Source organism: Suncus etruscus, chromosome 16 (assembly GCF_024139225.1).
Source record: "Suncus etruscus isolate mSunEtr1 chromosome 16, mSunEtr1.pri.cur, whole genome shotgun sequence".
Classification (NCBI taxonomy): Eukaryota; Metazoa; Chordata; class Mammalia; order Eulipotyphla; family Soricidae; genus Suncus; species Suncus etruscus.
This window is the reverse complement of record NC_064863.1, coordinates 34,240,916-34,253,610: the sequence shown is the minus strand read 5'-3', so window position 1 is coordinate 34,253,610 and position 12,695 is coordinate 34,240,916. Positions and strand designations below refer to the sequence as shown.

Below are 12,695 nucleotides of genomic sequence, written 5' to 3'. Positions count from 1 at the left end.
GCAGGCTAGGTGGTGGGAAGGAACTTGGGCACTTTGGTGGAGGAAAGTTAACAATGGTGGTAGAACTGACATTGGAACAGTTATGTCTAAAACTCAACTATGGGGCCCGTAGAGATAGCACAGCGGCATTTGCCTTGCAAGCAGCCGATCCAGGACCAAAGGTGGTTGGTTCAAATCCCGATGTCCCATATGGTCCCCTGTACCTGCCAGGAGCTATTTCTTAGCAGACAGCCAGGAGTAACCCCTGAGCAATGCCGTGTGTGGCCCAAAAACCAAAAAACAAAAAGAATTTAAAACTCAACTATGAATAATTTGAGTAAGCTTTTTAAAATGTATCAAGTTGGGGCCAGAGCTGTAGTGGGTAGGGCACTTGCCTTGTATATGGTCTACCAGGTTTGATTCCCAGTATCCTAAATGGTCCCTAAGCCCCTTAAGGAGTGATTCCTAAGCATTCAACCAGAAGTCCTGAACACCACAAGGTACAATCCAAAAACAAAAACAAAAAATTTACCAAGTGATTGTAATTCAAACTGGATTTAAAATTGAATACGCTTAAAAAAAAAAAAAAAAACAGATAACTTCATCCACAAACTCAATCACTATGTTCGAATTGAACCTGTTCCATACTCTCTTTTCTCGAACAGGATATAAAATGGACTGGCCCATGCAGCACATAGCTGGCCATCTCAGGAGGAGGATGTGACACAACCCCCCACCCCCCCCACCCCCCGCAAAGCTATGCTTGCTGCCTCCATTATCCAGAATCACTATTTCCCTGATGGCCTGCCTCATCACTGACCCTCTACAACCTGGTCACACTTCATATATGCCAATGATTGGGCTTTTATTGGAGCAAGTGCGAGCATCCTCCCCCATATCTTCCTTCTTCCAGAAAAGCCTGGCAGCTGTAACCATGCCCACAAATGAAGTTTTCATGTTCAAACCAGGTCTCTTTCCAGAAGGCCCTGTTGCTGAGCATATTTCCTAAAAATTCGTAGTGCTTAGCTTTGAATTTCTGGACAACTTCATTTGTTTGATGGTGTCATCCATAAAAGAATACTCCAATTTAACAGAGTGGATATATAACAAGAGCTTACTAAACCTTCCGCCATTGTATTAATGACTCCATTGGTGATATAATATTCACAAATGAGCTTGCTACTCTACATTTTCTTTTTTTCCCCCTCTTCCACTTTAGTTATTTCTTTCCATTTTTTTAATAACTTTGTGTTCTCTTATGTGAAAACAAATGTACTATGATCAAGTATGTCAACTAGGCAATGCCTTTTTTAAATATGTAAAAATTTTTATAAAACAGGGCCAGAGAGATAGCACAGTGGCGTTTGCCTGGCAAGCAGCCAATTCAGGACCTAAGGTGGTTGGTTCGAATCCCAATGTCCCTTGTGGTCACGTGCCTGCCAGAAGCTATTTCTGAGCAGATAGTCTGGAGTAACCCCTGAGCACTGACGGGAGTGGCCCAAAAACCAAAAAAAAATTTTTTTTATAAAACAACAATAAAAACAACTCATTTAGGGGCTGAGAAATAGTGTAACAAAAAATTTACGAAATTAGGGGGCGGTGAGGTGGCACTATAAGGTGTCTGCCTTGCAAGTGCTAGTCAAGGAAGGAACGTGGTTCTATTCCCCGGGGTCCCATATGGCCCCCCCCAAGCCAGGGGCAATTTCTGAGTGCTTAGCTAGGAGTAACCCCTGAGCATCAAATGGGTGTGGCCCAAAAAAACAAAAACAAAAATTTACAAAATTAAAATGTAAAAACCTTATTTAAAATAATACAGTATACCTTATTTAAATATTGTGTGTATTTTTTGTTTGTTTTGGGTCATACCCTGTGGCGCTCAGGGATTACTCCTAGCTCTGCACTCAGAAATCACTCTTGGCAGGGATGGGGGACATATGGGATGCCAAGATTCGAACCACTTTCTGTCCTGGATTGGCTAAATGCAAAGCAAACACCCTACCTCTGTGTTATCTCTCTGGCCCCACTGTGTGTATTTTAAATAAGTATTTTGTTTTACTTTTGGGGCCATATAAAGAGGTTATCTGGGGATTGGATAGATAGTACAGCAGGTAAAGTGCTTGCTTTGCACACATTCATTCTGAGTTCAATCCCTGGCTTCCTTTAAGGTCCTCTGACCACTAAAAATAATTCATGAGTAGTGTCAGGAGCATCACTGATTGTGCCTGAGTGTGGGGGGAGTACTCAACTTATTTTGACTACCCTCAGGCATCATTCCTGATAGTACTTACTTGCAACACCACATGCAGTGCTAGGGATTGAACAGGGATCAGTGATATGCAAGGCAAATGTCTTTTTGTTTTGTTTGTTTTTTGGGTCACACCCAGCAGCGCTCAGGGGTTACTCTAGGCTCTGTGCTCAGAAATCGCTCTTGGCAGGCTGGGGGGGGGGGGGGGGGGACGGCGACGACCATATGGGATGCCGGAATTTGAACCACTGACCTGCATGAAAGGCAAACACCTTACCTCCATGCTATCTCTCCAGCCCCAAATGTCTTAAATCTTATACTATATCTTCAACAAGGTAACAAGAAAACTTACTTCAGTATTCTCTACCAAATCAGTAAGATCAGATTTTTCTGAAAATGTTTTCAGTGTTTCCAGAATACCCAAAGTCAAGGATTAAAAAAAGCACACAAAGGGGCCAGAGCATTAGCAAAACTGATAGGGCAAATGTCTGCAGCCAACCCAGGTTCGATCCCTGGCATAAAATATGGTCCCCTGAGCATGCCAGCAGTAAACCCTGAGTGCCACTGGGTGTGGCCCAAAACAAAACAAAAAACCCACAAATATACACAAAAAGAGTGACATCTGCATCTAATTTAGCATGTCTCTAGAAGGAAATATTAGCAGTACTTAAGGATATTTTCTAAAAACTTAATTTCAAGAATCAAGTACTATGTTTACTAATTAAATTCCAAAATCTCTCATTTTTATTTTATTGATGTAATAAAATGTAAATTATAAAAGTTGTGCTATTTGCTCAATTTCTAAAAGCTAAACATTTTAAATATTAAGAATTATAATTAATACTCTATATTGATAAAAAAAATTAACACAAATTTATGTAATATCATCATTAAGTATATAGTATCCACTAAATGCTACATCATCCCCTGTAAAAAACTGACCCTGAAACCTAGGAGGGCACCAAGTTTGAAAAGGCCCTAGCTGCCTTGAGGGGAAGATCTTTTTTATTTAAATAATAATTCTTTTTTATTAATATCTTTATTTAAACACCTTGATTACAAATATGATTGTAGTTGGGTTTCAGTCATGTAAAGAACACCCACCTTCACCAGTGCAACATTCCCATCACCACTGTCCCAAATCTCCCTCCTCCTCACCCCCACCTGTGCTCTAGACAGACTTTCTATTTCCCTCATTCATTCACATTGTTATGGTAGTTCTCAATATAGTTATTTCTCTAACTGCACTCATCATTCTTTGTGGTGAACTTCATGTCATGAGAGGAAGGATCTTTTCAAAGCTGTCTGTACTTTTGAAAGGTCTTTTCACCTGCAAAGGAGGATGCTTGAAAAGTAACCTGTACTCAAGGAGGGCATTAGGACCCTGAAAAAACTTGGTCATCTGCCCATCCATGAGGCAGGCACTCAGGAAAAAAGGGGATATAGCGTATTATTTGAGACATAACTTCAACCTTCAGCTAACATCCTAAAGACTTTTCTTGGAGCCTCTCTTAAAGATTACTCAGATTTATATCAACACACTTTAGTAGGTACATTTGTGTAGATTCAAGTATTCTTTATTTAATCTTACAGAATAATTACTACTCTCAAATCTAGCTTTGCTGTTATTGCTGTTAGCCTACGTGCAGTCATATCAAGAGCTAATGTTTCAGGCTCCAGTTCAGAATGTGTGAACTGGAATAAGGCCAAAACAATGAATAATACCAGTCTCTGGGAACTGACCTTGCTAGCTAAAACTTCAGATAGCAAAAGTGACCCAGAAGTGTGAAACTGCCCTAGGTCAGAAATTATTAATATACAAAATGCCCTTAAACAATTTGTCCCCATGTTTTTTACTTTGTAAAATAGTATTGTCTGAAAATATACCTTGCCAAGAAATTTTGTATAAGCGTTCTGCACTAGCCCAGAGACAGGAAGGCTAGAATATAGACAAAAGATGGAACTTTACTTTTAAGTGTCTGAATCTCTGATTTAATTTCCGCTGACTTCATGCATACACCTTCTCAAGCAGGGACCCCAAGAATTCCCTCTGTGTCCAGCCAAGAAGTCCGTGACAACTAAATTACACATATCATATAAAAATATATAGTAAAAAAAATATATATGTATATATACATATATATATATATAGTCTTTTTTTGGGGGGGGCATACCCGGTGATGCTCAGGGGCTATTCCTGGCTATGCACTCAGAAATCACTCCTGGCTTGGGGGACCATATGAGACACCGGGGGATCGAACCAAGGTCCATCCTGGGTCAGCCGCTTGCAAGAAAAATGTCCTACTGCTACGCCATCGCTTGGGCCCCCAAAATATATAGTCTTTTTCAAATTTCCTGCCTATGAATAGAATTCAAAATTTAAGAGAGGTTGGGGAAATTAATGCTTTCTATGACTTTGGAAAAGGATATAAACAAATATTTCACAGTATTAGAGTCTATTTGTATTAGAGTCTACTTAAAAATTAAAGTCAGGCCCGGAGAGATAGCACAGCGGCGTTTGCCTTGCAAGCAGCCGATCCAGGACCAAAGGTGGTTGGTTCGAATCCCGGCGTCCCATATGGTCCCCCGTGCCTGCCAGGAGCTATTTCTGAGCAGACAGCCAGGAGTAACCCCTGAGCACCGCCGGGTGTGGCCCAAAAACTAAAAAAAAAAAAAAAAAATTAAAGTCAAGGGGGCCAGAGAGACAGCATGGAGGTAAGGTATTTGCCTTTCATGCATAAGGACAGTGGTTTGAATCCCGGCATTCCATATAGTCCCCTGTGCTTGCCAGGGGCCATTTCTGAGCATAGAGCAAGGAGTAACCCCTGAATGGTGCCGAGTGTGACCCAAAAACTAAAAAAAAAAAAATTAAAGTCAATTTTGGTACTATGGTAAGGAGACCACACCTAACAATGCTCACAGGGTACTTCTGGCATTGCACTCAGGAATTACTCCTGACAATGTTTTGGGAACCACAAGAGATACCTGTAATTGAATCTGAATCTGCCATGTATAAAGCAGTGCCCTATATGCTATACTATCTCTTTGCTGTGCTATTGCTTCAGCCCTTTCCTATCTTTTTAATTTTATTTTTCAGGTTTTGTTGTGGTTTTGTTTTGTTTTGTTTTGAGTTTTTGAATCACACCAGCTATGCTCAGGAGTTACTTCTGGCTCTACTCTCCAGAATTATTCCTGGCAGTGCCTGGGGTACTAAATAAGATACTGGGAATCATACCTTGGTTGGGCATATTCTAAGAAAATACCTGTACAACTGAACTTTCTCTCCAGTTCAACCTTTCTATTTTAAAAAAGAAAAAGAGAGACCAAAGTGATAGCATAGCACTAGGGCATTTGCCTTGCAAGTGGCCAACTCTGGACGGACCTGGGTTTGATTCTCTTTTTTTTTTTTTTTTGGTTTTTGGGCCACACCCTGTGCCGCTCAGGGGTTACTCCTGGCTATGCGCTCAGAAGTTGCTCCTGGCTTCTTGGGCGACCATATGGGACACCGGGGGATCGAACCGCGGTCCGTCCTAGGCTAGCGCAGGCAAGGCAGGCACCTTACCTCCAGCGCCACCGCCCGGCCCCCTGGGTTTGATTCTCAGCATCCCTTATGGTCCCCTGAGCCTGCCAGGAATGATTTCTGAGAACAGAGCCAGGAGTAACCCCTGAGAGCCACTGGGTGTGACCCCAAAACCAAAAATATTAAAAAGAAAAAAAGAAAAAAGAAAAAGAAATGAAAGTATACAATGTAAGAGACTTTCTAAAATAGCTACTCTGAGAAATAGCTCAGCATGCAAGGCTGAATCTTGCAGGCACCTGAATCAGGTTCAGTCCCTCCAAGGACTGCTAGGAATAATCCCTGAGCACAGTCAGGAGTAAGTCATATCACCAAGCATAACCCAAAACCAACCAACCAACTAACCAACCAAATAAATAGGAGCTATTCATGTTGTATACACAAGAGGCCCCAAGGTTAAATCCCAATACCACAAATTCCAACAAAACACTGCTAAGAACATCCCTCAAGCACTGTCAAAAAGTAGCCCCTAGACACCAAAAGTTTTTTTCAATAGGTACTCACTCTCCTAAGGACCAAAGCCATTCAAGAGTAAGTAAGTGTTTGACTTGCATGCAGTTGACCCAGCTTCAAACCTCAACATCCCATATGGTCTCCCAAGTACCCCCACAAGTAATTCTTCAGTGCAGATCCAGGACTAACCCTTGAGCATTGCTGGCTGTGGCCCAAAATTCAAAAATATAAATTACAATTTTTTTGTTTGTTTGTTTTTGGGTCATACACGGCAGCGCTCAGGGGTTCCTCCTGGCTCTACGCTCAGAAATCGCTCCTGGCAGGCTCAGAGGACTATATGGGATGTCGGAATTCGAACCACCAACCTCTTGCACGCGAGGCAAATGCCTTACTTCCATGCTATCTCTCCAGCCCCATAAATTACAATTTTTTAAAAATTTTTAATTAAAAAAAACTTTTTTGGTTACTTGGGCTTCGTTCAGCAGTGGTCAGGCATCACTCCTGGCAGGCTCAAGGGACCATAGGATGCAGGGAGTCAAACCCCAGTTGGCTGCGTGGTATTGCAGGTAGGGCATTTGTCTTACACATGATTGATCCAGGCTCAATCTCTGGTATCCCATACAGTCCCCTGAGTTCTTCAGAAGTAACTCCTGAGCCCAGAGCTAGGAGTAAACCCTGTAGCCCCAGACTAAAAACAAAAACAATAAGCCATTTATATTATCACACACAACTTTTCAAATTATAATAAAAATTAAATAAGATCATACCTTTTTCTCCTTAGACTTCTGTGTAGTATGAGAAGTGATATTCTCATTTTGATGAACAAACTCTGGAGCTACTACTGTTTTTACGGGGTCTCCTTCAAGAACACAGTTTAGAAATTGTACTGTTTGTTCTAATGAATAGCTGTAGAGAGTTAAGCACAAATTATGTCAACAAATAAAAACAAAGGCTACGTGAAAACATTAAACATAGGCAAATCCTTCAAACATTTTAAAAGAAAATTAAAAACTGGCTATCTTAGAAGGTAGGGGCTTGGACCATACCAGCAGCATCAAGGGTTACTCCTGGCTCTGCACTCAGAAATTGGTCCTGACAGGCTCAGGGGACCATATGGGATGCCTGTGATTGAACCTGGGTTGGTCACATACAAGGCAAACACCCTACCTACTGTATTATGGCTTAAGCCCTACCAAAAAATGTTTTTAAAGAAGATGATCAGAGTGAGAGTACAGCTTGCATGTTTCTGGCCCTGATTTCAATTCCAGCACCACATATGGTCCCCTAAGCACTACCAAAGATCATTCCTGAGACACAGCAAGGCAACAGGCCCTGCACACCTTCTCTTGTGGCCAACAGCCCCCCAAAATATAAGAGATAACATCAATAATGTATTTTCTAACTTTTGATTCCAGAAGATTAATCTACAAAATCCTTCTTTCTTATCACTTATTTATCTTGAAAGTCCTTTTTAGATTCACACCTGGCATCAGCTTTCTTCAAAATATCAAACAACTTTAAATTAATGTGTGTGTGTGTGTGTGAAAATTTTGGGAGGTAGAGGGAGTCACAACTTGACAGTGCTCAGAATTTAATCCTGGCTCTGCGTTCATGGATTACTCTTGGCAGGGGTAGGGGCCTGCTTACAAAGCAAACTTACCCTAGCTGCTAGACTGTCAGTCCAAACCCTGTAAATTTTTACACATTTGCTTTTATTATAGACTTCTCAAAGAAATCCTAAATAGGAATACCAAAAAAGCTGAGACACCACCCTGCCTCTCAACTCTATACTATTCAAGCATATTTGCATGGATTATTTATAGTATAAAATTCTAAAATTTTATTAAAAAAATACATGCTATGAGTGCCTTATTATCTAAAGATACTTGGAAGCACACACTATATTACTAATATAAGTAAACAATATTGGAAGCCAGCGAAATGAGTCAAAGGACTACAGCACATGCTTTGCATGCAGAATCCCAAATTCAATGCCTGGCACCAAATGGTCCCTGAGCACTTCTGGAAGAAGATTCTAAGATCACTTGATGTGGTTCTGAATTTTTTAAATATATCAAAGAGTATACTAAAAAATTTTGCATTTCAAAATGTAGCAAATACTAGTTATTATATTTTATATCAATGAAGAAAATTATCTATTAACCCAATTGATTTGGAAAAACAAAATACTACAACATGTACAGTATGCTAAATTAATATTTAAATTTTTATTACATTTAATTTAATTTAATTTAAAATAAGAAAGACTAGCCAAAAGAGAAATCTAAACAAAAAATTGCCACAAAGTCTGGTTGATAGCTACAACAGGTTAAAGAACATGCTTTGCATATTCTTTGTATATTTCAATCTGAAGAGAGTTGGCAGTTTCTAAGTACCACTAGGTGTGGTCCAAAAAACAAAATTAAATTTTAAAAAAATAGATCATCTCAGTAACAATAGAGGAAAATATTTATTTCATAACCAAAGTATGTATATAACAGAGCTTGTACAGGGGGGTTTAAGGTACTTGCCTTGCTTCTGCCAACCCCAGTTTAAATCCCCTACCCAAATCCCCAATCTGGCAAATCACTGCCAGGAACCTTCCTAAATACAGAGGTAGGAATAGGTGCTGGATATGAACTGCTAGGTGTGGGTCAACCCACTCCCCTAAAAAGAAGTAGGCATACTTCTAAAAACATACTTCCACTACAAGAGGCCCCTGAACACAGAGCCAGGAGTAGTTCCTGAACACACCAGATAGAACCCACACCCCCTCACTCCTAAAACAAACATCAAATAAAGAAGACATGTAAATAACCAAAGAAATAATACGATGGGAACAGAGACAGAACAGTAGGCAAGGCAATTGTCTTGCAGATGAATAATTCAGATTCATTCCCTGGTATCCCATATGATTCACTAAGGACGGCTGTCATTGAACCCTAACAAAGAAGCAGGAATAAGCCCTGAGCACTGCAAGTTGTGGCCCTCCCCTCCCAAAAAAAAAAACTAGATTAAAAGATAAGTATCATAGCAAGATGATTACTTAAAATATATAAAGAAACTCATACTGCCAGTGCACATATCTACTACAGGGAGCCATTACCAAAGTAAATTTGGTATTAGCTATAGTTTTGGGGTGGCTATACAGCCACTTGGGGACCATGTGGTGGTAGGGACAAAATTAGAGACTCCTGTAAACAAAGTATTTGATCCTGTCCTTTAACCTATCTCCTCTCTGGCAGCAAAATATTGTAATACACAATCTGAACTAGCAATTCCACTTTTAGAAACTAGCTTGTAAGCATTTACCCATGTATACAATATAGTATGTTCAAGGATATTCAATGCAGCAGTTTCCAACGTACAGTCAAAGATGACAGTAAATAGGAATCACTTAAATCACTTAAGAAATCATTTAAATAGGGGCCGGAGATAGCACAGCAGTAGGGCATTTGCCTTGCAAGCAGCTGACCCAGGAGAGACCTGGTTCAATTCCCAGCATCCCATGTGGTCCCCCAGCCTACCAGGGGCAATTTCTAAGTGCAGAGCCAGGAATAACCTGAGTGCTGCTGGGTGTGGTCCAACAACCAACCAATCAATCAATCAATAAATAAAGTTTAAAAAAAAATAAATCACTTAAATAATATTATGAAGGAGCTGGAGTAATAGTACAGTAGGTGGGACACTTGCCTTGCATACACAGTCAAGTGGGTTCTAACCTGGCACCTTGCTTGGTCTCCCAAGCCCTACCAGAAATGATCCCTGAACAAAGAGTCAGGAGTCAGCCCTGAGCACTTACTTATGAGTGTTCCCCACAACAATAACAACAACAAAAATACTACAGAATACTCTAAACTTTTTTTTTTTTTTTTTGGTTTTTGGGCCACACCTGGTGACGCTCAGGGGTTATTCCTGGCTATGCGCTCAGAAGTCGCTCCTGGCTTGGGGGACCATATGGGACACCCGGGGATGGAACCATGGTCCATCCAGGCTAGCGCTGGCAAGGCAAACACCTTACCTCTAGTGCCACCACACCGGCCCCAGAATACTCTAAACTTTTTAAAAAGAACAGATCACTAAGTATGGAGGAAAAATAAATGCCATTAAAACTATAAAACAGTACATAAAAATCTTTGTGAAATATACATTTATGTTTAGACATCCAAGCATATAGACACATATGTATGCACACACATAACCATATTTATGAGAAAAATATTAAGAATATAAGAAACAATTGCTAGAAACTGCTATGCTTCTACACTATGTATTTTGTATTGGAATAGTTTATAATCATCTAAATTTATTTTTAATATCAGAAAGACAAAAATGAAAGCTTAAGATGAATGATACATGATTTGAATGACATTTCACTAGAAACTACAGACAATAATTCTGCCACTCACTTGTGGTCCTTGAAAATGTCCGCCAGAAAATTTTGGTTAATGGCAGGAAATATCTTAAAGAGCTGCTTCTCTTTTAGTTTAGTGGCACAATCTTTTTCAAACATAAGTGGATCCCTTTTCTAAAATAAAACAAAACAAAATCATCCTTAAGATGAATTTAAAATACTAATTATGCTGATCCAAAAGCATGGTTATTTTGCTTCAAAAAGACTAATGATTTAAAAGCAATTCCAGATCACTGATAAAAGGCTAAAAGTAGTAATGTAATTATTCTTGTACTATTTGTTTATATCCCATTTTTTGCAAAGTATTTGAAGCTGCTCATAAATACATACACAAACACACAATTACATACATATATGTGTGCCTGTGCATATAAATACATAAAACTCACACATAAACACCTCCAATCAAACATATATATTGAATGTGTATATTATACAACATAATATATATAAAAAAGGATAAAGATAAATGTCATGTATAAATAAGCAAATATATAAATAATATATACAAATATATACACACATATGCATGTATATATATGAACAAGATATAAATTAATGAAGTAAAAGTGGAGAAATAAAGGTAAGAATAAAAGATAAGTTACCAAGTAAAATTAGCATATATATTCATACCACAAAATCCTGTACAATTACTAAAGGCAATCAAAATTTCAGTTCTGAGCATCATATTAGCCAAAGCAAAAGGAGACACAAAGGTTCTCAATGTCCATTAAAAACAAAATGAAACAAAACAAAACCAGTTGATCGGGAGAAGTACAGCCTTTTCTGGTACTAAAACCTGAGAGATGTGCTGAGAGAAAGCACAGTAAGGAGGACATTTGCCTTGCACTCAGCTGATCCAGGTACTATTCCATAAATTACCCCCAGCAACACTAGAATAATTCCTGATTACAAAGACAAGAGTATCCCCTGCAAACTGCTAGGTGTGCCCCCTCCCCCCCAAAAAATGTTTTAAATTAAAAAAAAAAAAAAAAAAAAGGAGAAATTTCTCTTATGGGTTCTCTTAAAAAGAAGACTGTGTGATACTATAAACACAATCCTCAAAAACATAGTGTCCTCAATGGGAAAACTACAATGTACAAATAAGCTGCAAATTCATACTGACAGGAAATCTTAAATTCTGCAATTTTAAAAAAGGTCATAAATATTTTCTCAAAAATACTTATAAGAGGGGCCAGATGATAGTACAGCTAGTAGAGAGCTTGCTTTCTACCTCAATTGACCGGGCTTGTATCTTAGCACTTCATATGGTTCCCTGAGCCCACCACTAGTGATTCCTGATCCCTGAGCAGAGCCAGGCGTAAGCTTTGATACTGTCCATTATGGCCCAACCTTCCTCCCCCAAAATAAAAGTGAGAATTGTTACTGTTGTTATTTTTTTGTTATTGTTTTACTGTTGTTATTTTTAACAAGCCATACTTGTATATGTTTCAACTGCCAAATCAAAAATATGCTATTACTAACAAAAGATGATAGTAATTTTTCTTTTTTCTTTTGGTTTTTGGCCCACACCTAGTGAGTGGTACTCAGGACTTACTCCTGACTTCATGCTCAGGAATCTCACCTGTCAGTGCTCAGGGATTATATAGGTACTGAGGATCAAGCCCAGGTCAGCCATGTGCAAGGCAGTACCTTACATGCTGTACTTCTCCATGTCCCCTATGATAAATATTCTTAGCATGATTTTTTTTTTTTTTTTTTTTTTTGGTTTTTGGTTTTTGGGTCACACCCGGCGGGGCTCAGGGGTTACTCCTGGCTGTCTGCTCAGAAATAGCTCCTGGCAGGCACAGGGGACCATATGGGACACCGGGATTCGAACCAACCACCTTTGGTCCTGGATCAGCTGCTTGCAAGGCAAACACCGCTGTGCTATCTCTCTGGGCCCTCTTAGCATGATTTCTAATTCTATTTTATTTATCTTAGTTTTGCTACAAAGCAAAATTCCAAATTCAAAAACTACATATAGTTTTGAAGTCTATCCAGATTTATGTCATTAATAATATAAA

General features: G+C 39.2%; 2 protein-coding genes and 1 long non-coding RNA gene across 3 annotated transcripts in view; 1 reads left to right on the top strand and 2 right to left on the bottom strand.

Annotated features, from left to right (window-relative positions):
- LIAS (lipoic acid synthetase) overlaps positions 1 to 12,695 on the bottom strand; it is a 939,974-nt gene that overhangs the window by 353,955 nt on the left and 573,324 nt on the right. The window lies entirely within an intron of this gene.
- Positions 1 to 12,695, top strand: part of LOC126032527 (uncharacterized) — an 891,448-nt gene that overhangs the window by 513,060 nt on the left and 365,693 nt on the right. The window lies entirely within an intron of this gene.
- The window catches only part of N4BP2 (NEDD4 binding protein 2), an 83,912-nt gene that overhangs the window by 8,144 nt on the left and 63,073 nt on the right, over positions 1 to 12,695 (bottom strand). Inside the window, exons 14-15 of the mRNA XM_049790205.1 lie at positions 10,664 to 10,782; positions 7,022 to 7,160 (exon numbers count right to left, since the gene is read on the bottom strand). Of these exons, the coding sequence (XP_049646162.1) occupies positions 7,022 to 7,160; positions 10,664 to 10,782 (258 nt within the window). The remainder of the gene's footprint in view (positions 1 to 7,021; positions 7,161 to 10,663; positions 10,783 to 12,695) is intronic.